Genomic DNA, 27,792 nt, shown 5'->3' on the forward strand with positions numbered 1-27,792 from the left:
CAATTGTGTCACTCTGTAATAAAATGGCACCCTGTACAGTGTGTGTTCCTTTTAGGTGGCACGGGGACACCACGACCCTGATCAGGTTGGTGCTGTTACTGAAAATAAATGAATGTTCTGCTTCCATTTAACGCACTGTAAATGTTAGCCTGCAGAATGGTAGGAACATGCAATGGTGATATTCCACCATCTGCTGGTGAGAATACATTATTTCCATCTAAGCTTTAAACGACCGTTGTGTTCAATTCCCAACTGTAAATTTCATTCAGAATTCAGGCTGAAAAATACACTTTACAGTCAAAACTGGGTAAATACCCCAACTTATTATCCATTGTATGTGTTTCAGAAACACCCATTGCAAAAAGGTGCAAAGAAAAGCAATTATAATATGCTTTTAACTTTGTGCTCAAGTATACAGAAGACCTTTGGGTTGAATTGGAACATCTATAACAAACCAGGTCTTCTTGTTCAACGTCAGTGTCTGACCTAACAAATGTTTTAAATAAATGGACAAAAGATACTAAAAACATTGTGTTCAAATGTGTGGAAGTCCTTTTCAGAAGACTGGAGGCTGTTATTGGCTATATAAATAGTTGTATGGTTTTTGACATAGGTAAAAGTATGTGGACACTCAAATTTCATATCCATAGGTACCTGCTTACGGACTAGGCATTATTATGCTGTTAGTGTCCCTTTTGTTGGCACAACAGCCGCTGAAGTTCTTGAAAGGCTTTCCACTTGACCTTGAAACTTACAGTAATTCACCTTACAAAAGGTAATGTAAAGGTTTCAATTAGTTCTAAAGGTGCGTAACAGGTTTAAATTAATCCTATCTACATCCAACTGAAACAATTTCTTTATGAAACTGAAATAGAAACAAACATTCCCTCATCTGCAGCAACAAAATCACATCCTTCTCCACAAATCATTACAGCTGGCACTAGCCTTTACCACTTGTTAATCCAAATTCAGTATTTAGACTGGCAGAAGGTGAACCATGAGTCATCATTCCAGAAAAGACATTTTCACTGCTCCAGAGTCCAATGGCAGGTGTCTTGAAATGAAATTGTGCATAGTGATTAATATGTGGCAGTCCACATACATTTGTTCATGTAGTCTATTAAATGAGACATGATTAACATTTGTAACTGTTAGTTTCAAATGACTGTTTTTGAATAACATGACAAAACACTATGGGTTGTAAATATTATTTCTTTTAGTCATATCAGTTAAAATAACATACATTTTACAATTTGCTTACATAACACTATATGGTCAAAAGAATATAGACACAAAACCATGAGCTAGTTAAACATCCCATTCCAAAACCGTTGGCTTATGTATAGTGTTATATAACTCCGACTTTGTTGGTGTCACAGCCTACTGTTTTAGAAATGCTTTTACAACATTTTGAAGTGTGTGGAGCATCTGTGAGGTCAGGCATTGAAGCTGGTCAAAAAGCTTTGGCCCTCAATTGATTTTCTGATTTCTTCCTAGGAGGTTCAGTAACCCTGAGGCTTTAAGCAAGCCATCAGTTCCTGCACACCAAACTCATTAAACCTTTAAGTTTAATTATGTCTTTATTAACCTCGCTTTGTGCACAGGGGCACAGTTAAATTAGAGCAGGAAAGAGCCTTCCTCAATTTGCTGCTACAAAGGTAAAAGAACACAATTTATTTTCTGTCAATATTTTTATACACCTATTAGCAATGAGTGTGGCTAAAGCACCTGTATCCAATACTTAGCATGGGTGTACACATACTTTTGGCCATATAGTGTAGGGAAAAATACAGGACTTTACAGATACAGAAACAATGGGCATAACATAAAGAAAATGTACAAAAAACTCTTTTTTATTAAGGTTTACATTCAATTTTCCTTAGCAAAAATGTCCAAACATTCATAATGTTTACACTTAAAGAATACAGTTTTTACTATAAGATTTGGGTTTAACCCTGTATTCACCAAATCACTAATGAGGCAGTTTCTGTGGGTATTAGATGCAAATGGCTTTATAGCCACTGAAACTTTTAATAAGTCCACATCCACAGCATGTACACATAAAAGCTAATGGTTTCCCGCCGCAGACCACCACAGGAGACGCTCCACACATCTCTTCATAAGCTAAACGACTTAATGAAGCACACATACAACTCTTTACACTGCTGGCATACATTTCCCTCATTTTAATACATTCGAAAGAGCCACGCCAGGCTTTAATGTGTAGAGATATCTCAGTTGCTACAATAACAAAAGGATGTATGTGTAAATTGTAGAGAGATGAAGTGTAGATCACTAATACCCCTGGGTATAGTTTAAGTTCTCTGAGTGAAAGTTCATGCCTGGGACAGTGAAACTGTAGGCAGCGTAGGCAACCACAGACCCCAACATTAGTCCAGCCATATAGGAGACTGTCATGGTGTTTCCTGTACGAAAGACATAAAGGAGACATCATGAGAAAAAAAACCATTGAGCATACTGGTGCATACACTCACTTTAATTTAATAGGTACATTTAATAAGTAAACATACACCAACCTTGTAATTTTGCTATTTATTGCTTAGTCAGAAATACATGCCATGTTTTGTACTTGTTTTTTCACTCATTAAAAATGATCAGTTTTGACCACAGGATTGTTGTTGGTTGTTTAGTCTAAAACCCACATAAGTGGTGCTCCAATTCCTTTTAAGGATGGGGGCTGAGAAGTTGTGCATACCATGGGTTTAGCATCAAAAGTACAGCAATTAAATTAAAAAGGTTCATTAAATTAGCCAAAAAGACTTTATAATAACTAGAGGTTATTATTTTATTTTATTTTTACTTAAAACATTAACAAAAGATGGAATCTGACCAGGGGTGTTCACACTTTTTTGCATAAGACCATAAAATAGACAGTGAGCAAAAGTATATGCTATACTACTTTTACCAGGTATACTTAATTTTAAAGAATGCACCAGAAATCAGATTTACCTGCTAGCTCCCTTTGCTCAGGTGGTACCTTGCCTGCAGCCTGAATCATGGGCACACTGCCGAAGTAGCCATTGGTTATACCCATGAGAAGGGAGAAGATGCAGGGCCATGCTGGATGACAAAGAGTTGGTTTTGGCACAGGGTACACACACATGATGAAGAGAGGGATAAACACTACCCTCACACAAGAGAAGAACAACAAGCGCACTCCATTCCACTCATACGGCAAAGCAGCCAAGATCTACAGACAAAAATTAGACAGAAGTTCATTTTCTATATAATTACATATTGTAGGTCATAAAACAGCACTTGTGAAGATCACAGGGGATGCTCACTTTGCCCACAAAGTCGGACATGTTGAAGATTGCCATTATGAGAATGGGAAGCCACTCTCCCAGTGTGGCATTGCGGATCTCAGACTCCAGACCAGGAAAAAGGCACAGGGTGATGAAGTATGTGACAGCAATGGACAACATGTAGGGCCAAATAACACGGGAGACCACATAACGGTGCAGGATCATATCTGGAAAACAAAGGGATTACTGGTTTATTTTTAGAGTTAACTTGACAGATATGGTCATATCTTTGTATTATAAACTCGTCTATATTTAAAGATCTGCATTGAACCAGGTTCGAATCTCAGCAGTGCTATCGGACATACAGTCATCTACACAATCATGATTGGTTGTGCCTGAGGGCAGAGGGACTGTGATGTCCAAAGCTCTGTGATGGACTGGCACCCTGTCCAAGGTATTCCTGCCTTGTGAACCGAGTCCGCCACAACCCTGACCAGAATAAAGCAGGTGATAAAAATTAAATTCAATTAAACGAACAATTGTTATATATGCCACAGCCCAAGCCACTGCCATACTGAAATGCTCTATCCATTGAATAATATCTGATCAGCAATTCCTATCATAGAATAGAATGCCTTTATCTGTCATTTATACATATACAGGTGAACGGTACAAGGAAATTCTTTCTTCACATATCCCAGTTTGAATTCAAACTCTCAACCTTTCAATTGATACCCCAAAGCTCTACCCACTAGACTACCACTGATTTCAGTAAATGAGTAGAGCAGATTGGGCATAGCAACAAATTCATTCAGTAGTGGTTTCTAGCCTTGCCCTACACATTATCCCCCCAGATTACCTCTATCTTTTCACAATATTATAAGCAGTAGATGGTAAACGACTACATGATTGGCAATCTTTTTTTGAGATGTTCTTTTGAAATGATTGGTAATTGTTTGCTGAAGTTTGGCACAAACTGGTGAGCCACAACCTTTTACTACTACATTTACTGCTGAACCTTCGGTGGATCCTCCTTTTATACCCAATCATGATTCCCTCACCTGTAACCAATTCACCTGCTGGTGTAACTTAAATATTCTATAAACTTTTTACCCCTATTTTTCCACTGTCCCAACTTTTTTGGAGTGTGTTTCAGGCATCAAATTCTAAATGTGTTTCTATTTACAAAATACAATGAAGTTAATCAGTGAAAACAATGGATTTTTTTCTTTCTACTTTTGTCAGTTAAATAAAGATTTAAGAGAAATAACAAATCACAGATTATTCTGTTTACTGTTTTACAAACATCTCAAGGTTTTTTTTTTTTTTCAGAAATAGGGTTTGCACTATCGTTTCTAATAAACTGGTACTAATTAAATACACAATCAAGCTAATAACTTTGGACTCTAAATGTAAATGTGGGTCATTTTAAGACCAGGCACATGAAAGCATACGCACAGGATAAAATAAGGTAAATCATTGTGCTGGTTGGTGTAATCTTACCCTTGATGCCTGGCCAGCTCCTTTTTATCTTTAGCTTAGGCACATCAAACCTCACATATGTGTTGCTGCCAGCGTAGTTGGGTTCTGTGCTGCTGTCATCAGCAGGAGAAGCACCCACCGCACCATTGTCCTTAAAAGTAGAGAGGCAATATCAGACTGATCTTTATTGAAAGGACAGGAAGCTACACAATAACAGAAAGAAAAAGCCACTAATTGTGCACATCATCAAATCAAAGCGACAATGAAAACAAGCAAAACCAACATCAGCACTGATTAGATCTGTGTAACTTTGTTAGCGCTTGTAGTGGATTCAGCTATTATGAATCTTCTCCTGATGAGCTAGCAGTTCTGCACTGGGCATGTGTAGAGGGCCATTTACTTGATTAAGTGCAATGTTGGGCCAATAAAACTACTCTCTTTAATTTCTTGGAATTGGAAAAGAGTCTCTGTGTTCTGGGCCAATAGAGCCTTAGATCATCCAGCATAATGTCTCTAAAGAGCCTTGAGGATACGCAGAGAAAATACCCAGAAAACACCAGAGTAAACATAAGACAAATATTTGAAAACATAATTGGTTCATTATTGTTTTCAGTCAATATTGTTGTCACTGTTGTGGATTTTATTGAAACCGAAAAAATCTTGTTTTTATTGACCATTTTAATCCTTTATTTATCCGTAGTTGATCCTAATCTCATAATTCTTTACAAAATAGAAAAAATAGTTTTATTTACAAGTGCAAATCATTTTCATTTTAAACATAAATGTTCTGCATTAAATTAAAAATCAGCTATTAGTATTCCATCTTTCAACCACAGGAAAATGCAAATGAACTAAACAGGATCTGGCAGTAAATCAAGGTCTTTTACGTACACAGAGCTATAAAACACATTCACTGCAATCAAGCCACTGGACCTGAACAAGCATCTGGAAGTAATGAACGACTTTCTAAAAAACACTCATGTGATTAAGTCTAAAGTTGTGTCCTTTCATAGTCTGTTATATTTGGGGAAGGCTTCATATGACAGGCATACCAAAATGATGCTATGATATTTATTATTTTCATCATTATTCAATATTCAACATTCTTGTATTTTTCTTTATAAGAATAATTTTAAACTATTGTAGTGGTATACCTATTTATTGCCTTAATTATTTTTGATTAACCTTAATGTCGTGACAAATTAATTCATTCATTGTCTGTTTAACCACTGCTTTGTCCTATTAAAGGTCGTGGTGGGCCTGATTCACTGGGCAAAAGGGAGGAAACACCCTGGACAGGTTGCCAGTCCATCACAGGGCAAACAAACAGACACATTCACGCCTAGTGGCAATTTTAGCAGCTCTAATTAACAGGACTGAATGTATTTGGACTGTTCTCTTTGAGGAAACCCAAGCGGACATGTGGAAAACATGCAAACTCCACACAAAAATGACCCTGACAGCTCCACCAGGGAATAAAACCCAGTTCTTTCCTGCTGTGAGGCAACAGTGCTACTTTCTGAGCCACCGTGCCGCTCAGTCGTGACAAATATTGGAGGCAAATATGTCATTGTAGGCAAATATTAAACAATACATACATTTCAACTAACAAATCCACTAATTATGCATTACAGGTATTACCAGGAAACCATCATCTTAATGTGCATATAATAATCACTTTCTACTTTCTAATAATCTATGTCTATAATCTAACAAATAACAAAGCTTCAGAGACTCAGTTGTGTATGCAACCAAACAGATGTCTGTATGTATGTTTGTGCGTGCATGCTTGTGTGTGTGTGTGCATGTGTGTGTGTATGTGTTCAGTGGGCGTGTTGCTGATTATTTACTGAAAAGAATTTTTCTCAAAAACAGCAAATAATACAAAAAGTAAATAAGGATTCTAGAATGTGGTAATTGTTCATGATAACCATGGTAAATATGGGATGCAGCCTTAGTCAAACAGCTTAAAGCAGAAAGACATGCACTGCATCCACAGTAAAGATTTAAAATAAATAGAAATTTAAGAGTGGACTAAAATACACAAAGGTACTAGATGTACAATTATTTTTAGCTTGCTGTCAACTTTTCAAATCAAAACAAATGTTAAGTATGCAAATTCAAAATTTGGTTTTGTAAATGTTTTTTGTAAAAATAAATGTTTTTGTTTTTTAAAGTTGCAGGATTGTATCAATTATTTTAATACATTATATAATTTTTTCAAGACACTAGGAAATGGTCTGCACTCAGACAGAAATAAATCTGTATTTGCACTGTAGTTGTGTAATCAGTAGGATTGTGCAAAATAAAGAATTTTATACTGTATCTGGAGATTATTTTTATCTGGTAAAAATAACCTCCTCTGCTACATTGGCCTTGGCTATATACTATTCTGGTAAAATGTGGAGTAAATGCGCAATAGGCACTTGGTTTGGGACAAACAAAGGTAATATTCTGTCTTGCTAGACCTTAAAAGGTAAATGCAACATGTCTAGCTTTACAGTGGATTCAGAAGGTATTCAGACCCCTTAACGTAAAATTGTTTAAAAGTAAATAAATATCAAACATTTAAATTATATAAGAAAATGATTTACATCCTTTACTCAATACTATGTAGAAGCCTCTTTGGCAGTATTTATAGCTGTGTGTCTTCTTGTTTATCCTATTTTTAGGGTAGATTTTCTCAAGCTCAGATAGGATGGCAAGCTATTGTGAACAGATATTTGATGTTGTATTAGCAAGGCCACTCAACAACATTCAGATACTTGCTCCAAAGCCACCCAAGTGTTGTTTTGGATGTACTGTATGCTTCGGTTCATTGTCATAGTACAAGGAGAACTGTCACTCTAGTCTGAGCTTGCATACAAGGACTAGAGGAGGATGTTCCTTTATTTGGCTGTACCTCAATTCTGACCAGTCTCCCTGTCCCTGGCACTGAGAAGCACTGCCATAGAAAAATATTGCCACCACGGTTCACTGTAGGGATGGTTTTAGTCAGGTGATGTACAGTGCATGTTTTCACGAGACATAATGCCTGCGGTTTGTCATCTCATCAGACCAGAGAATCATGGACCTTGTGTTGCTGAGTGCATGCCATTTAGCAAACTCCAAGTGGGATATAATGTGCCTTTTACACAACAACTTTGCTATAAAGGACTGTTTATAAAGTGCTGCAAAGATGGTTGTCTGTCCAACAGGGTGTCCCATCTCTTGTAGAATTTCTTCTACCCCTGGCCAAGATCCTTCTTGTCTGGATGCCTAATTTAGACAGACAGTTAACACTAGGATGAATCAAGGTTGTGCCTTGCTTCTTCCATTTCAAAATTATTAAGGCCACTATACTGGGAATACTAACTGTTTTAGACCTGATTGGTTAGGACTTGCGTCTTTTCCAGTGTGTGTTACTACATTGCACTCAGTGCCCACCACAACCCTGACCAGAATAATGCGGTGGTAGAACATAAATATTAAATGAAATGAATTATGACACTTGTAAGCAATAGGTGTGGCTAAAACACCTGAACTCAATAATTAGCAGGGGTGTTCACATGCTTTTGGCCATACATTGTACTTACGAATCTTACATCCTCAGTAATCACATCATGGTGAACATGGTACTGATTGCCATGGTGTGAGCAATCTTTGGAGTAGCTCAAACCCTGCCGTGCCAGGCTAGTGTAGTAGTGCACGAATCGTGTCCTGCGCACCAGCAGGTGCAAAATGAAACACATCAGCTCCATGCCAATAGAGATGAGGAAAAAGATGATGGTGTTCTTCCTCTCATCTTTAATAAGCAGCTTGGTGAAGATCCTGCTTAGTGAAATGATGACTCCTGCTGTGCCTGGAATAAAAAAAAGGTTCAATTAACATACGTGCATACAATATAACACGTTCTATAAAATTTAAAGGGTGCTGATTTATTCTTACTTTCTCCAGTCATTACTCCTTGTGTGTAGCGTTTTGGAAGCATCCCCATGTAGCCATAGAAACTAGACTGCTGGACTTTTAATGACATCGAACAAAGGTGAGAATAGTAGCATACAAATCTCAAACATGTTAATCATTAAAGGCTAAACAAGAAAGATAGTTGGTGACACATGATGTGTCCTATCTAAGATGAAAGAAAACCAAAAACCAGTACCTGTACATCCAAATGCCACAACACCCACAGATACCAGGTTAAGAACATAAGCCTGGTTCGTGGTAAACTTCTCCAGCCACACATCAAATATACTGACAAAGAGGAGAGGGCCAAGAGCAAATATGTAACCTGCAAAAATTAACATTTACTTTACTTAGTTAGTAGACAATATCCTCACAACTAAAATAATTTTAAGGAACTTGCTAACAACCTTATTTACTAGAGATAATACTAGAAAATGCTTGTCCTCATAAAATCTGGTTCATCTGGTTAATTTACACAACTGTTGATAATTTTTTACAATTATTGCAAAATTATTAATTAAAGCAGCCAGTTCACCTCTGGATGTTTTGGTAGTTGAGAAGAAAATAAGTACTCCACTTGGACATATACAGTGACAGAAGGTAAGGTTTGAACCCAACATCCTAGGATGAAATGCCAGCTGCACAGAGTATATTTTAATGCAGCACTATAATCACTACAGAGAGTGTATTAATTTGTGTAAATGTTGTTAGCTACAATGGTGCACTTTTCTGTAATTATTTTTACCCTTTTAAATCTGACACATTTATCTGTAGTTAAGTGATAATAACTATGTGTATGTATGATTTTTGTACAGATGGTAGCCTCTCGAAAGTCCTTGAACAAGAGTATTTACCACCAACATTTCTCAATTGTCATGTCACAGCATCATTTTTGTAAAGATGGTAGCTTTTCAGACATACTCTTTTAAAAAGGCCTTGAACGAGAATATTTAACACCAACATTTATTTAATTTTCATGTCACAGCACAAATAGCAAGAAAGGTATTCATGCTGAGCCTCAACCATCCAATTTAAAAGCATGAACATTGATTGATAGCAAAATAGCTGCAAGTTCATTCATTGCTTTCAGTCTGATTTATTCGCCAAAATGTATTGCAATTCATCATCATGGGTATAGAGATCCACACTTTCACTTTTACAAATTGATACACAAGAGAAAAGTTCAAGGAAAGCATAAAAGTTTTGGACTAACCATTAAAACTATCGGATTAACATGTAATATTTTTTAGATGGTTGTGGCAGACATAACGTAAATCTGCTGCTGTAGGTCACCTTGTCACTAATAAAGCCAAAAACCTACTGTGAGCACTTTAAGAGCATAGACATTCACTAAATGTATTACTGTACTACTACTAAAACTCCTATGTATTCAACCTGATCATGCATGATTCTGTTTAACATATCATTAATTATGTATGTAATAATTTATATAATATACTGTATACATAATGTGTTACTAATTTATTTTTATTTTATTTTATTTTATTTAACCAGGAAATTAATCTCACTGAGATTTACAATCTCATTTGCAGGAGAGTCCTGGCCAAGATAAGCAGCAACATAGTACATAGTTACACTTACACAAACAACATACGACAAACATGAATACATAATATAGACAATACAATGCTCATTTAAAACAATTACAAACCGTTTTACCTATGTCCATATTCAACAACATGTTTTTAAAATAACTTAAATTCACCAAATCCTGCAATTTTAAAACATTCTGCAGTGTATTCCAGTCTGATGGTGCAGCATGATTAAAAGCCTGTTTCCCTAACTTCGTACGTGCCAAGGGGACCTTAAGAAGATACAAGGTGCAAGAGCGCAGACAATAATTTCCAGGTTCTTTACGATTTATAAAATTGCATAAATATGAAGGTAATAAACCTAAAATAGACTTATAAATTAAAATGTACCAATGAGTTAATCTTCGTGTGGTTAATGAGGACAGAGCTGCTTTTTCATAAAGAACACAATGATGCGTAGAAAACGAACACTTTGTAATGAATCGCAGTGCACTATGATAAACAGTGTCAAGTGAACGTAGATAAGATATGGGTGCATACATATAAATAACATCTCCATAATCAATTTCTGGTAAAAAAGTGGCACAGACAAGCTTTTTCTTTGCTTGAAAGGATAAACATGATTTATTTCTAAAATAAAAGCCTAATTTAACCTTTAATTTCTTTGTGAGCTGAGTAATATGAGCCTTAAAAGTCAAAGAACTGTCTAACACTAAACCCAAATATTTATATGTGGATACAGTTTCAACCACACTCCCCGACAAGGTGATTATTGATGGAAGATTTAGTGGCATCTTATTTGACTTTGTAAACACCATTACTTTTGTTTTATCAGCATTTAAGACCAATTTCAAATTAAAAAGTCTCTGTTGTATAATTTCAAAATTTTCCTGCAGAATACTTACAGCCTGATTTTGAGTTTTAGCTGAACAATAAATAACAGTATCATCAGCATAATAATGAAATCTTGCATTTGGCACATTATCACAGAGACTATTTATGTAAATAGTAAAAAGCAGGGGCCCCAGGACTGACCCTTGAGGTACCCCTTTATCTAGTACCAATGAAGATGATTTAAAACCTTCAACCTGCACACACTGTGTCCTACCAGATAAATAGTTTTCAAACCATAGAATAGAATCCTTAGATACACCGATGTTCAATAATCTAGATTTCATTATTACATGATCAACTGTGTCAAATGCCTTTGACAAATCAATAAACAGTGCTGCACAATAATCACCCTTATCCAACGATAAAATTAAATCATTTATCACTTTTAATGCTGCTGTAGTTGTACTATGTTTTTTTCTAAAACCTGATTGAAACTCAGTTAAAATATTATTCACTGTTAAATAGTCCTTCAATTGCTCACTTACAAAGGTTTCTAACATTTTTGCTATAATCGAAATTTTGGAGATGGGCCTATAATTATTTAACATGGTAGGATCTCCCCCTTTTAAGAGGGGCACAACAAAGGCAGACCTCCATATTTGGGGAACTTCATTTGTAGCTAATGAGAGATTAAAAATATAAGTCAATGGTCCTGCAATAATATCAGCTGCCATTTTTAAAAACACTGGATCTAAATAATCTGGTCCGGCTGATTTATTTGTATCTAAAAAAGTAAGAGCTTTGTGCACCTCAGAATAAAGGAGTTGTTTAAAGTTAAAAGGCATATATGCTCCATCATCACTATTTATATACTCACTGTCATGCTTCAATGGTTTCGAATTTAAAGAATCAAATAAGGATCCTGCTGTAATAAAATGTGTATTAAAGGAATTTAGCATTTGCACTTTATCCAAAATCTTTTCCCCATTTTTCACAATACAGGATGGAAGTTTATTAGAATTTACAGCACCAGTTAATAATTTAATACTTTTCCAAAATTTCCGGGAATTATTTACATTACCCGAGATTTCAGAGAGAAAGTAGTTAGATTTAGAATTCCTAACTGCGGCTGTACACTTATTTCGTAATTGCCTAAATGTTAACCAATCGGATTCCAATCCAGTATGTCTTGCTTTCTCCCAAGCTATATCACGTTCGTGCAATAAACTAGCTAAATCGGAATTAAACCATGGATTTTCACGCCCTTTAACTCTAAATTTTTTAAACGGTGCATGCCTATTTACAATCTCACTAAAGCTATCATAAAAATATGTCCAAGAATTTTCAACATCTGGAATCAAATAAATCCTCTCCCATCCAACTTGGCATAAGTCATGTATAAATGCTTGTTTATCAAAAAACTTAAAATTCCGTCTAACTACTATGCGCTGTTTAAATTTCGGTAATTTTGAGCTTCTAACCGTTGCCACAACACAATGGTCACTAACATCATTTACAAAAACTGAAGCAGTTGTATATCTATGTGGCGAATTTGTCAGTATTAAATCGATTAATGACGACTTATCAGGAAACTTCAAATTTGGTCTTGTATAACTGTTAACTAACTGGAAGAGATTAAGTGAATCACACAATATTTTAAAATCATCAGACACTGGTTGTAACCAGTTCCAGTTAAAATCTCCAATTAAAACAATTTCATTATATTTTATAGAGGACAATAATAGAGCTAGTGTAGATAGAACATCACCCTGCGATGATGGAGTTCTGTAACAACCAATTATAGTAAGTTTAAATGAATCTGTTATAACTAAATCTAAAGCCAGCAATTCAAACTGTCTATCAACAGATTTAGAAAGAACCACATTTACATGATACCTGTCTTTAATATAGATTGCAACACCCCCTCCTCTTTTTGGCCTATCTGTCCTAAATACATTATACCCCTCAATATTTATGTCCCTGTCCAGAATTTGTCTATTAAGCCAAGACTAATAAATGTTCATCATATACATTTAGTATAAATAAATTATACAATATGCAAAAAGTAGCAGTTCAAATTCAAAAGGGGCAATGGTCTATCAAGCAAGCCTCCCACTGCTGGAATCCTGATAAGAATAAGAGTGTTGCTATCGGCCTGCCGGGGATGGCAAAAGCCCCACAAGTGTTTAACGGTGGAACCACACCAACCATGACCCTGGCCTGAATGGACTGGCTGATGAAAATGAAATTAAAAAATGATGTAAGGTATTGACAATTTACCACCCAGAAAATGTCACCTACAACTTAACATCTCAAAAACTGAAGAAATGGTGGTGGATTTCAGAAGGATGAGGGATGACCCAGAGTCAGTTACCATTCAGGAAACAGAGATGGAACTTGTACCCAGTAGGACAGCAAGCTGGACTGGTCCAGATATATGGATAAAGTGTACAAAAAGGGGCAAATCAGACTGTACTTTTTAAGAAGGCTAAGATCTTTTAACATCAGCAGGCCCCTTTTGTGCACCTTCTATCAGTCTGTGTTGGCCAGTGCTCTTTTCTTTGGAGTGATGTGCTGAGGTGAGGGTGCTCGATCAAAATTGTTTTTTGTACTGTGTCAGTGGATGTTGTATGTATGTAACGAGTTATTTGTCTGATGTGAGCTGCTATAACAAAGTAATTTCCTGTAAAGGATCAATAAAATACCTATCTATCTATGTCAGGTGGTGCAACCCAAACTTAATAACAAATATTGTCACTGTCCCTTTCTTAGTCGCTTATCTAATTAGGGTTGCAGGGGTGCTGGAGCCTATCCCAGCTTTTTAATAGGCGCAAGGCACACAGTAACACCCTGGACGCCCAGTCCATTGCAGGGCAGATACACACACTCACACACACACACATACACACACCCATTCACCCATAGGGTAATTCAGTGTCTCCAATTAACCTGACTGCATGTTTTTGGACTGTGGGAGGAAACCGGAGCTCCCGAAGGAAACCCACGCAGACACGGGGAAAACATGCACACTCCGCACATAAAGGACTCAGACCGCCCCAACTGGGGATTGAACCCAGGACCTTCTTGCTGTGAGGCGACAGTGCTACCCACTGAGCCACCGTGCTGCCCTTATTAACAAATATTATACAAAAAATTGGGACAACAGGTAAATTTACACACACAAAAAAAAAAAAAAAAAAAAAAAAAAAAAAAAAAAAAAAAAAAAAAAAAAATGCAATTTCCTTCGGGATCAATAAAGTGTTATCTTATCTTAAATGTACAAAAAAGAACAATCAACTAATCAAGTTTTTAGTTTTTTGTATATGTATGTATTATTTATCTTATTTATCCTGCAAATATACTTTGCACTATTCCTTCTCACCTCATGAAATCTAGCCCTGAATGCTTGTAAATTTACTGCATGTAAAAAGCATGATTCCCACAGCCCAGCAGTATACAATTAACGTTTAAAGAAAGGAGCATTAAAATTGCATTATTCTAATAGCTGTATTCTTCTTTGTTCTTCTCCAAATTTAATTCCCCTTATGGCAATGTGCCTATACGGTTGCCCTTCACACATACAGTAAAAAATTGTGGTCATAGAGAAACAGTTTTTATGTGTTATGGGATACAGATGCTTACTTACACAGAGAATTTGTGTAAAGTATGGCTTAAGGGGGTGTCAGAGTGAGACCCCCTGGTTGCTTTGCTTGTAATAACAATGTTCGCAGAAAAATATACGCTCTGTAATGGAAATGCAAGTGGGTTTTTTTTTTAATGAATAGCCTATTTTATATTCTAAGTCTCTGCTTGCTCTTCCCTAAGCGCTTTAGCAGGAGTCTGTGAATGTTATTGCTGATGAGTGATGTGGCTGGCTGAGTGAGATGGCTACCCCTTACCCCCCTTCCTCCTCCTTCCTCATCCCTCAGGGTCAGTCATGCATTCTCTCGGGTCAATACACTGCCTCCTCCTCCAGCTCCTTTGTATGTGACTGTGTATCTGCATAAACAGACTTACCCACAGTGATTCTTGTGTGCAGGCTGAGCATCTCAACCAGGACATTGTTCAGCACCACCGCAACAAGAGCCACAAGGATGTATGTCAGGCTCATGTCGAACACAATGGATGTCCCTGGCAACACAAAAGGTATACAGTCACGACCTCGAATCCATTTGCCAATCATCTTGTAATTACGTTTCACATATTCAGCAATTGAGATATACTTTCACCCATGAGAGATATTTATTTTGTATGAGCTATTGGTAAATGATGCAACAGTCTGTTATTTATAAAGTACAGGAACCGTCCAGTTTTTGTTGCTGTGTATGTTTTTCCTTCTGTATTTGTACTGTTGTTTGTTTGTTTGTTTATTAGGATTTTAACGTCATGTTTTAAACTTTGGTTACATTCATGACAGGACAGGTAGTTACTCATTACATAAGGTTCATCAGTTCACAAAGGTTATATCAAACACAGTTCTGGACAATTTAGTATCTCCAATTCACCTCACTTGCATGTCTTTGGACTGTGGGAGGAAACCCACGCGGACACGGGGAGAACATGCAAACTCCACACAGAAAGGACCCGGATCGCCCCACCTGGGGATCGAACCCAGGACCTTCTTGCTGTGAGGCGACAGTGCTACCCACTTAGCCACCGTGCCGCCCATTTGTACTGTTAATTCTTTACAGTGTGTATTTTCATTGTTACTATCAATAAAGATCTATCTATCTATCAAGCTTTGTTTTTTATTTAAATTAAGCATTTCTGTATGAAATGATCCTGTAAAACAAGATTACACATGATTGGGTCAAATAAACACAGTAATCTTTTATAAATTACCAAAAGCACAAAAAACAAATCCAAGGCACATCAAGCAATGCTAAAGGGAAACAGAAATTTCTAGAATCTGCTTTAAAGCCTGTTCATATTATTATTTTTATCTATCATAAAAAGCACTACTGATCTACTTATCCAGTACAAACTGTAAATGTATTTGTTTAGAATAATAAACTGGATAAATACAAATATATTGATTAATAATTGTATTGATGTAGATTGCAGGTAAAACCAACCAAACTTTTTTGCCATTTAAAAAAATGTTTGGGTTGCCATGCTTGCACTTTAATACAAGAAGGTATGAAATACCTTACCTTCAAATTTATGATGGAGGTAGTCCACATCTGTGATAAAGCTATTGTAAGGCAACAGAAAGCCAACTCCAGCCAGCAGCATAGCAAAATAAATTCCATGATAACGGTCATCAGGAACAGGTTCCTCAAACACTACAGAAAAAACACACAGATTTATTTATACTACTTGTCACCATGCATACAAAATGCTTCTTTTGAAATATGCAACCTATACTACTTTAAGCACTTAGTTTTATCATTTTAAAGCCATTGTTTTTACTTGCATAAGCACTGTTGATATTCTGCTCTCTGTGAATGTATATTGTCTTAAGAGTTATCAGGGGAAGAACAGACACAAGCGCATTTTCATAAAAATAAAGTTTTATAATTAATTTGGCTTCCCACTGAAGGGTTTAAACAGAAATTTTAAATCACCAAACCACTATTTTCCATTCCTGTTTATATAAAGCTGGACACTTTAAAGTAAAGTTTCTATTTATCCATTTTGATAAATTACTCCTGAATGTGATCAGAAAGTTCTTAAAAACTAGATTGTCTAGATAGCCAAACCAAAATCAATATAACCACTAAGCATTAATGGTGCCTTCACAGATGTAACACTTTTTGATTATTGTACAAGCTTTTTAGTGCTACATTGCCCCGTTCCCTAAAATATCATTTACAAACAAACAATAAGGGTAACAAGGCAAAAAAGCATATCTATTTGTTTTCAATACATTTTCTGTAATGTTACCGTTTACAACTGGGTTTGTAAATGATTTATTAATGGAACCACTTGGAGATTACTTATAATTTGTGAACTGGTGCATTAACATGATGAATGTAGTTGTTATACGATGTGGCCAGGAAGATATACCAAAGGTCAGCAAAGATTATCAGAAAGGTTGTGGCATTTGAATGAAGTTTGATTTGTATTATATGGCCCAATCTGTTGCATACCCCACACCATTTCACCAGTAGCAGCAGCCTGACCTGCTGGGTCTATGGATTTGTGCTGCTTAGCAGAAATCAAGATTTATCAGACCAGGCAATATTTTCCCATTCTTCATTGCCCAGTTTTAATGAACCTGTGCAAACTGTAGACTCAGACCCCTGGTCTTGGCTTAAAGCTATTTGGCTGAGGTGTTTGATGTGATCTTGAATTGAAATTTTTATGAATGGGTTTAAAATGGGATGTGCAAGTTTCAAATACTATATTAATAAAGTAATAAGTGCATATGAGTATGCCTGGGTGGCTAAAGAGATTAACTAACTATGCTCACATAATTTTGGTTTGATGTAGTACCAAAAACTGAATTAGTTAAAAAGTAATAGTAAATAGTAATAACATACTTTGTGCATAATTGAGCATGACCAATAAGAAATAAAGCTATTGTTGAAAAATAACATTCTACTTGGAAAAACTTACCAGTGTTATTCTTTTTTTTAATTAGTCACCTTAAACCCTTGATGAAAAATATACAGCACTATCTAAGGAAACCATTGTAAACAAGCCCTATCTTAATAATACTTCTATTATTAACAGTATACTGTATCTTGTGTCAAATCAAAAATAATTATTTATTTTTTTAGTAATAATCTCTAATTAAATCATTTTTGTAACTGCAGTTGTTCTTCAAATGCTCTTTAAGTGACCGCAAAAAACAACCGTACAGAATAAAGCAATAAAAAACCTTTTAGCCTGAGGCCAGTCAGTAACGTACAGAAATACATTATTTTCTGCTTTATATATTTCAAGTTATTTAAAATTTTATATCTGTAGTTTGTTATTAGTTTATTTTGTTGTGATTTAATTTCTTTAATTAACTGACATTTATTCTTTTTCATTTTAGTTCATTTTTAATTAGCTATAATCATCCTGCACCAACCCTGGGCGAGTATTTTTTGCTTTTTTATTCCACTAATTAAGTTATGGTTGCCTTCCAGGCAGCATTAGTGCCCTATCTGAGCTAACATGATTAACGTTTGCTGTTACACAGCAGGTAATACAACCTTTGCTTGAGCTTGACCTCAGGCATGGAACATGTAGTTTGCATCCAAAAATTCATATTTGGGAATTTGAAAAAAATTGAAAAAAAAACACGCAAAACTCCAAGGCCCGGTATATTCTGCTGCCACCAGTTGGCTGGGCGCCATCTAGCAGGCATAATTGGCAGTGCCTGCAGCAGACACATTTCTGCTAGGGCAGGATGACCGGACTATGTGGGTGGGGTCTGTAAGGACCATGATTGGGTCGGCGGAGGCGTGAGCAGCAATATACCCAACTGCAATCAGGGATCCCCCAGCAGCGAAAGACAAATTGACTACGCTAAATTGGGTAAAAATGGGAGAACATACATAAATAAAATAGAAAAAAAAGAAACTTCAAGGCCCTAAAAACCAATGCTTCTATGCAGCAACTCAACATGCTGCACCACCATGCTGCCCACCATCCACAAATGTAGTAACATTTCTATGTAGCAACTCTCAGGTATACCAAATTATTCTTAAGTGGGGTTTACAAGGTTTTAGAGGGCTATGCCCTTCGTTATTAGCTGTTCAGGTTCAGTGGTTTTCAGTAGGCTGATGTTATTTTTTATTTTAAACAAGAAAGCAAATAAGGGGGTTTCAACCTCCCCAACTAATTAAAACTGTAGAATAATTTAAAGATATAATTTAATTTACAAAACAATAGTGAAAGAAGTGAAAAGAAAGCACCAAAGAGAAAACTGGCTCATTAAAGAAGAAGAAAATTCCAAGCATTACCTCTGCCTCACAGCAGTCTTTTAAGGTTGGCACTTACCAGGCTCAGAGAGAGCCAGCACTCCTTTGTCTGGGATATCTTTGCCCTGGCAGTCCTCTTCTTCCAGCTGATAGCTTTCAAAGCTAAAGCTCATCACCACGTTGCCCTCTGGGGTTTGAGCAGGGGTGGCCTGCTTGCGTCTCTCCACTCCTCTAGAGCCCATAGTCTGGCCCTCAGGTGACCCGAGCTGTCAGAGCGGTCACTGTGACTGACAACTTGTGTGGAACTACTTGTGTGGAAATGGAAGGTCAGCTCTGTATAAAGAAAGATACATATTGAATATGCATTTATCTGTACACACGTTTGCTTTCTATTTGATTCAAAAAGCCTCCCAGAATTTATTCATTCATTCATTCACTGTCTGTTTTACCACTACTTTATCCTATTCAGGGTTGCAGTGGGTCTGATTCACTGGGCAAAGGGCAGGAAACACCCTGGACAGGTTGCCAGTCCATCACAGGGAAAACACACACACACAGACACACTCATACCTAGGGGGATTTTTAGTATCTCCAATAAACCTGACTGCAAGTGGACTGTGGGAGGAAACCAGAGCACCCGAAAGAAAACCCACATAATTATGGGAAAAACAGGCAAACTCCACAGAGAAAGGACCCAGACAGCTTCACCTGGGAATCAAACCCAGGACCTTCTTGTTGTGAGGCAACAGTGCTACTCACCAAGCCACCCTCATCCCAGAATTAAAATAATTAAATCACCCAATTGTGTTCTTTCTTCAAGTCATGATTTAGAACAGACTGGTTGACATTTTCTTAGTTGAACCACAGACACCTGCCAGCATTTAGAGACGTGTTCATTCTTACTGAACACTTCGTGTGATGGGTCCAGCCTCACACTGAGACACTGAGCAGAAGGTGGGAATACATTCCAGGCCCAACAGTGGCAGACTGGCAGTGGTGAGGCTTGAATCAGCGACCTTCCGATTGATGTTCCATTACCTTAACAACTGAGCTACCACTGCTTCAGTTTATATTCCCAGTGAGGCAGTTCATCTCAGGGCCTAACACACACACACACACACACACACTCACCCCCTCTTAGGTGCAATTGAAAGCATTTTTGGCATGATCCTGGATCACACAAAGTCGAAACCCAGGGAATATCCGAAGGAAACAAACAAAGCTTTGTACAGTGAGCTTCCATGTTGCTACATGGCACCCATTCTACCACAGTGCTACTATCAACCTACTATAGATGTGTCCTGGCATAATGAATTAATGTACACTTGCCAACCAGTCAGAAATGTCAGACGTTTGCATGGGTCAATGTCCAGATTAAAAGGAACACAGTAAATGTACAATAAATTAATATTAATAAATAATGTAATTTAGATTTTGTCAAAGCGAGGGAAGATGAAAGAGGACTGTGATTTAAGTGCAACCATAAAACCATTAAAGTAAAAGCATGAAAAGCCTAAAGCTATCTATAGTCTTTCATGTTTTTTTCCATTTAGAAAAGCCTCTCTGCTCAGTCAAAGAGCCCATATTTAAAAAACAAAATTGATTAGTGATTTTGTTTACTCCTTTATACTCCTAAGTTAGTCGCTTTCTATTTCCACTCATTGAGTCTTTCCTATCCAGGTGATTCCATGAAGACACATGAAGTACAGTCATCACTGCTTTTTCAGTTGCTAGGAGTTTGGGATTTTCACTGAAATCATTCAGAGATTTTATATGTAGATACTACATGAACATTCCGTATGCTACTGTGATAAATATATCCACATAGGCTCAGGAGAACTTTGACAAAATTTAGGCACTTGACACTAGAAATGCTAGCTGAAACTCTATTATGCAAAGAGAAAGCTGTACATTAATTCTAAGCTGAAATGTGAGTTTCCCAAGCTCATCATCATAGTTGGTCTGAAAGGCAATAGAAACATGTGCTGTGATCGGCTGAGTCCACATTTCAGCTTGTTTTCAGAAAAAAAATGTTGTTCTCCATGCTAAAGACTTCTAGACTGTTATATGCATCACTATATATCTGTCACAAATGGGAATGCATTCGTGCATACAGCAAGAGTAACTTGCATATGTATGAAGGTGCCACTGATGCGGAAGCATATATTTTAGACAGACAAATGCTGCCATCAAGGTGACGTCTTTACCCGGGAAGTCCATAATTATTTCAGCAAGACTATGACAGGTCTCATTTTGCATGTGCTAAAACGGTGCTGCTCCATAGACATAAAGTGCCTGTGTCAACAGCAGCAATAGACCGTTAAGCAGATAAAGTGAGCAAAAAGTCCATTTGCAAAACTGCAACAACTAGTGTCCTCAGTTCTTAAATGAGTAAAAAGTGTAATTATTAGAAAAGATGACATTGCACAATAGTAAACACGCCTCTGCCCCAACTTTTTGGAGTGTGTTGCAGAGATTCTGAGCTCCCGGCTTTGCTATCTACTGGGTGCCTCTAGCTTGCAGCAGATAAAATTGGCTTCCAGTCTGCTGGGTGGGAAAGACCGTACTAAGAGGCGGGGTTATTAATGCTGTGTAAGGACCTTGGTTGCCCAGGGCACCTGTACAGAAAGTGCAGGAGCACAGAGGTCGGGGCGTGGCTCTCTGTAGGAGAAGTTGAACTCAAGTGCAAATCCACCGAAGTATAGGTGAATAAAAAGAGATTGGTGGACTGCGCACACGTCTGAGGAAGTGTGTCAGGCGAATATACAAAAAAAGGGGGTAAAATCCATAAAAAATTATAATTAAAAAAAAGTATTCCAATCCGCAGTCTTTAGGGATGGATTAGAATGTCTGTGGCACAAATTCCAAGGTGCATATGTTCTCAGAAGAGTGGAGGTTGGTGTAATGGGAAGAGGCTTTTGAAATATTATGATAAAGTCTTCACAACTATACACACTGTACATTACTGTACATTCACAAATGTATTGCCCGCTCAGTTACTCATTCAACCAATCACCCAAATTTAACTAAGAACTGGCTCATTTAGATTAGACACACTCAGGCTTACAGCCTGTTAGCCCTGTTAGATTTAAACATCACCTAAACTAAGCCTTTTCAGCAATGTAAAGCAGACTAAAATGCCTCACGGGCAACTGATAAAGAATTATTAATAATGATATGTATAGAAAGAGTTACAAAGATATCTTTAACGTTCTGGATCAGTAAATTCAGTCATCACACCAAATAAAGATCTATTTAGACTTGGCAGGCTGACCAGAATCCTTCCTAGAATGCATCAACAACACATATAGATGGAAACTAAAATCTAAGGAACTGCAGACTTTGCTCGCTTCAGATAAGGTCAGAATTCATGATTCAACTGTTAGAAAGACACTGAGCCAAATAGTATTACTGAGAGAGATGCAAACTAAAAACCATATGACACAATAATACTTGTCTCACATTTGCCATCAAAACACCCAAATTACCCAAAATACTTTTGGTTTTATGTTCTCCTGAATAATAAGTTAAAAGTGGGGCTTTTTAAAAGCTAACGCAGCATTCCACAAAAATAGTGATTCCACAATACTAAAATAGTGATGGTGTGGGGATAACTTGAAGTCACAGGGCTTGGGCAACTTGCTCTTAAGTGCATTTAACCTCCTGAGACCCGAGCTTTGATTTTTTCAATGCATTTTTTCTATTCCTTTTGTTTTTAACCTTATTAGTTGGGTGGCACGGTGGCTCAGTGGGTAGCACTGTCGCACACTGTCACAGCAAGAAGGTCCTGGGTTCGATCCCCAGATGGGGCGGTCCGGGTCCTTTCTCTGTGGAGTTTGCATGTTGTCGTGTGGGTTTCCCCTGGGTGCTCTGGTTTCCTCCCACAGTCCAAAGACATGCAAGTGAGGTGAATTGGAGACACTGAATTGTCCATGACTGTGTTTGATATAACCTAAATCTTGTGTAATGAGTAACTACCGTTTCTGTCATGAATGTAACCAAAGTGTAAAACATAATGTTAAAAGCTTAATAAAGAAACAAACAAACTTTATTAGTTTTCTAGTACTTTTGCTACCACTAGATGGCAGACAAAAGTGTCCACTAATGGGGACAATCGGTCTAAGTTTAGCAGGTCAAGGAATAAGGCATAACAAAGCCAAAATGTAATGTCCTCATATGTGACCGCAGGGTCTCAAGAGGTTAAGGTATGCAACAAGAAAATAATCCAAAGCAAGTCTTTATGCTCAAAAGCAACCCTCCATTCCAAGTGTAAAAATAAAAGCAATTCAACAAAGAAGAAAAGGTCAAAATTCCCTCACAGTGATTTAATAGAGTAATAAACTGCTAAAGTTAACTGCTTAAGTGTTTATAAGTTATTAACTTACAATAAATAATTTAAAGATTTTTTTAAATAAAATAATTATTTATTGTTAAGGACACAAATGCATGTCTAAAAAGGCAAGCACTTCAATCAATAAGATTTGAAATGATGTAGTCTGGTCAGACAAAACAAAAATAGAAACATTTTTGCAACAATTTCCTGTGGGACAACAGAAAGAACAACATATCAGCACCAAACTAAAGCCAAAATAACCCATGTTTAATTCTACAGAGAATGTATGGATGGTTTTTAAAGAGAGCTTGCCTATCTGAACATGTCAAACTCATATTTCTTTCCTTATGTAGATATACTAAAGCTGTAATTGTCAACAAAGGCTTTTCAATCAATTACTACTTTATTGTTGTTGTGTTATGTTATAGCACACTCGTAGAGTTCCCGAGTCTCCCAACACACATTTCAATGTACAACTGCTGCTAACATTTGTACAAATGACAAATAAACTTGAAACTTGAAACTTACGTGTTAATACTATGGTTTGGCAAGTCTCCATTAAAAAAACACATTAACTGTTTGCTGTTTTTTGGTTTTTTATACACTGATTATTTCATGGATCCACAGGTAACCAGCTTTTTATGTACTGGCTTTAAATGCAAAAGACAACACAGAACACAACACAGTTGTTACCAGTATATTACAACAAATTGGCCTGTTAATATGCACAATATGGAATTATTAAATGAATAGCCAAGCACATACATTTGTCTAACAGTGACAAAAACAAACTAACAGTTTATTAGCAGTCAGCTAGCCATCTGTTATTATGAGATGGCAGAAGGACATGAGGCTGCTTCAAGTTATATATGTATAAATATTTATAGATTTCACATCTAAAAGAACTGGCAGTTTACACAATCTCCTCTACAAATATTGGGAACCCTGGTAAATATAAAGAATACAGGCTATAATTTTTATTGCTTATCAATTTTTTATCTTTCATGCAAAAGTATAGTTTCATCCACATTTTATGTTTGAACATTCTCCAACATTATTAGGAATGCTTTAATGGTCAGTAATTACTTAGAGTTTCATTGTTATGGGAGGATGCAGAAAATACTAAATAAAAAAGGGGCCAACAATTGTGTCAAATGTAGATTTAAGTTTAATAAAATTTAGCTTTTTTTTCATTTATTAATTGTATTTCTACTTCATTAAAAATACTTTGTTTATATTTTAAATACAAGATAACAAGGATAAGCAGTAAATCGTGTTTTTACAGCCTGTTTTGTTTGTTTTTTGACTGGGGTGCCAATATTTGTGAAGGCGACAGTACATACTACATTAACATGCCTAATACAACAAAGCATTGTTAAGCAAGAAAACCTACAAAGTAGCTAGTATTCTATACAAACAAATTACACTAGCATATTCACCTTTCATTTTACTTGACCATGCTGTCAACCATGATGTTTGTCAACATAGTGGGTTTTATTGTTTAATTAAGCTTGTCCATGTCAACAGCAGTAAGAAAAGCAAATAAGATAACAAGCAAATAAAGCAGCACCTGGCAAAAACTGCCTCGAGTCAGATGTGACATCTGTTAAAGCTAGTTAAGCTCTTTCACAAGCACAATTCAGCAAACAACATACACACCACATTGTGTTGGAGTTGTTTGTGTAGTGTAAAATGCAAATATAGTACATTTAGGTTGGTTTAGCATAACATTGAGTCTACTTCCTTCTAGCCCATCAGGAAGAGCAGCAGTTATATCCTAGGGCAGTTGTAGCCTAGTGGTTAAGGTACTGGTCCAGTAATCAGAAGGTTGTCGGTTCAAGCCTCACCACTGCCAGGTTGCCACTGTTGGGCCCTTAAGCAAGGCCCTTAACCCTCAGTTGCTTAGACTGTATGTCGCTTAGGATAAAAGAGTCCGCTAAATGCCGTAATTGTATTATATATCCTACGTTGGTGCTGCCATAACTAAGCAACTCTGTTCTGTCAACATTTTTATACTTGTTGCATCTTAGAAAAACAGACAGGTTCGTTGCTTAAGTGTCATGGTTTCCAGGTTTGTTAGCTGTAACCTCAGCCCCAATGAACTGGGACATAAATTGAGGCTTTCTTGACCAACATCACTGTCCAGCCATACAAATGCTCTTTTGACTGAATGGGCACAATTTTCCACACACATAATTTGAATTCTTGTGGGAAGCCTTTTCAGAAAAGTGGCTGTTGTTATAGCTGAAAAATCACATATACAGTGTATCACAAAAGTGAGTACACCCCTCACATGTCTGCAAATATTTCATTATATCTTTTCATGGGACAACACTATAGACATGAAACTTGGATATAACTTAGAGTAGTCAGTGTACAGCTTGTATAGCAGTGTAGATTTACTGTCTTCTGAAAATAACTCAACACACAGCCATTAATGTCTAAATAGCTGGCAACATAAGTGAGTACACCCCACAGTGAACATGTCCAAATTGTGCCCAAATGTGTCGTTGTCCCTCCCTGGTGTCATGTGTCAAGGTCCCAGGTGTAAATGGGGAGCAGGGCTGTTAAATTTGGTGTTTTGGGTACAATTCTCTCATACTGGCCACTGGATATTCAACATGGCACCTCATGGCAAAGAACTCTCTGAGGATGTAAGAAATAGAATTGTTGCTCTCCACAAAGATGGCCTGGGCTATAAGAAGATTGCTAACACCCTGAAACTGAGCTACAGCATGGTGGCCAAGGTCATACAGCGGTTTTCCAGGACAGGTTCCACTAGGAACAGGCTTCGCCAGGGTCGACCAAAGAAGTTGAGTCCACGTGTTCGGCGTCATATCCAGAGGTTGGCTTTAAAAAATAGACACATGAGTGCTGCCAGCATTGCTGCAGAGGTTGAAGACGTGGGAGGTCAGCCTGTCAGTGCTCAGACCATACGCCGCACACTGCATCAACTCGGTCTGCATGGTCGTCATCCCAGAAGGAAGCTGACGCACAAGAAAGCCCGCAAACAGTTTGCTGAAGACAAGCAGTCCAAGAACATGGATTACTGGAATGCCCTGTGGTCTGACGAGACCAAGATAAACTTGTTTGGCTCAGATGGTGTCCAGCATGTGTGGTGGCGCCCTGGTGAGAAGTACCAAGACAACTGTATCTTGCCTACAGTCAAGCATGGTGGTGGTAGCATCATGGTCTTGGGCTGCATGAGTGTTGCTGGCACTGGGGAGCTGCAGTTCATTGAGGGAAACATGAATTCCAACATGTACTGTGACATTCTGAAACAGAGCATGATCCCCTCCCTTCGAAAACTGGGCCTCATGGCAGTTTGCCAACAGGATAACGACCCCAAACACAACCTCCAAGATGACAACTGCCTTGCTGAGGAAGCTGAAGGTAAAGGTGATGGACTAAACCCAATTGAGCACCTGTGGCGCATCCTCAAGTGGAAGGTGGAGGAGTTCAAGGTGTCTAACATCCACCAGCTCCGTGATGTCATCATGGAGGAGTGGAAGAGGATTCCAGTAGCAACCTGTGCAGCTCTGGTGAATTCCATGCCCAGGAGGGTTAAGGCAGTGCTGGATAATAATGGTGGTCACACAAAATATTGACACTTTGGGCACAATTTGGACATGTTCACTGTGGGGTGTACTCACTTATGTTGCCAGCCATTTAGACATTAATGACTGTGTGTTGAGTTATTTTCAGAAGACAGTAAATCTACACTGCTATACAAGTTGTACACTGACTACTCTAAGTTATATCCAAGTTTTATTTCTATAGTGTTGTCCCATGAAAAGATATAATAAAATATTTGCAGAAATGTGAGGGGTGTACTCACTTTTGTGATACACTGTATGTCAATTTCATTTCATGCCATTTGTTTTTTAATGGGATGTCCAACAAGTTTATGGTCAGGTGTCCAAATACTTTTGGCCATATAGTGTATAAAACCAAAGAATAACTGTCAAAATGACATATACTGTGATATAACCCAACCCCACATGCACTATACAACATACAAGCCTGTTGTATGTTTAATTTCCTGTGAGCTAACTGATAAGGCAGTGTATGTGTACATTACAATAGCCTCTATGCTATAATACAGCGTTAGTTATACAGAGAGGAGCTTTTTCACTGCTTGTGGAGCAGAAGCAATTAGTCAACCTATAGACTGAGTCCCAAAACATGGACACCATAATGAAAGGTACATTATTTGGATAAAAGAACAGAAAACGGTCAATTGAGCTGTCATTTTAAGTTATTCATCACACATGTAATAAGGTAGTCTAAATGTCAAGGTTCTCCCCACTTTTTATCGCATTTCCACTGAATACTGAAATATATCAGTGTAATATATAGTCGTTATTACAGCATGAACAAGAGTTTTGGGTCTAAATTCATTTCAATCCTGAATTTGGCAGTTTTACATGATCAAATAATACAAATAGACTGAATAATACCTTTAATAGAAAAAAGGAACAACAGGTTTCGCTCACCGGAATATTCACGCTCCTCCTGTATGC

The 27,792-nt window shown here is 37.2% G+C and overlaps 1 protein-coding gene across 1 annotated transcript; it reads right to left on the reverse strand.

The window, feature by feature from the left end:
* Positions 1-1,205: 1,205 nt before the first annotated feature.
* On the reverse strand, positions 1,206-27,792 carry slc29a4a (solute carrier family 29 member 4a). The gene is made up of 11 exons (XM_062990409.1): positions 27,766-27,792; positions 19,016-19,269; positions 16,234-16,365; positions 15,098-15,211; positions 8,890-9,018; positions 8,676-8,750; positions 8,333-8,589; positions 4,770-4,899; positions 3,306-3,493; positions 2,971-3,211; positions 1,206-2,426 (listed from the first exon to the last, which is right to left on the reverse strand). Exons 2-11 carry the CDS (start codon positions 19,176-19,178, stop codon positions 2,296-2,298), a joined length of 1,560 nt encoding a protein of 519 aa, XP_062846479.1. The 5' UTR covers positions 19,179-19,269; positions 27,766-27,792; the 3' UTR covers positions 1,206-2,295.

The sequence above is a fragment of the Trichomycterus rosablanca genome, chromosome 2, assembly GCF_030014385.1.
Source record: "Trichomycterus rosablanca isolate fTriRos1 chromosome 2, fTriRos1.hap1, whole genome shotgun sequence".
NCBI lineage: Eukaryota > Metazoa > Chordata > Actinopteri > Siluriformes > Trichomycteridae > Trichomycterus > Trichomycterus rosablanca.

Coding starts and splice junctions, on each gene's coding strand:
- slc29a4a (XM_062990409.1), bottom strand. CDS start 19,178: ATGGGCTCTAGAGGAGTGGAGAGACGCAAGCAGGCCACCCCTGCTCAA. Junction 8,590..8,675: donor AGGAGTAATGACTGGAGAAA/GTAAGAATAAAT, acceptor TTTTTATTCCAG/GCACAGCAGGAGTCATCATT. Junction 2,427..2,970: donor TGAGCAAAGGGAGCTAGCAG/GTAAATCTGATT, acceptor TCTTTCGTACAG/GAAACACCATGACAGTCTCC.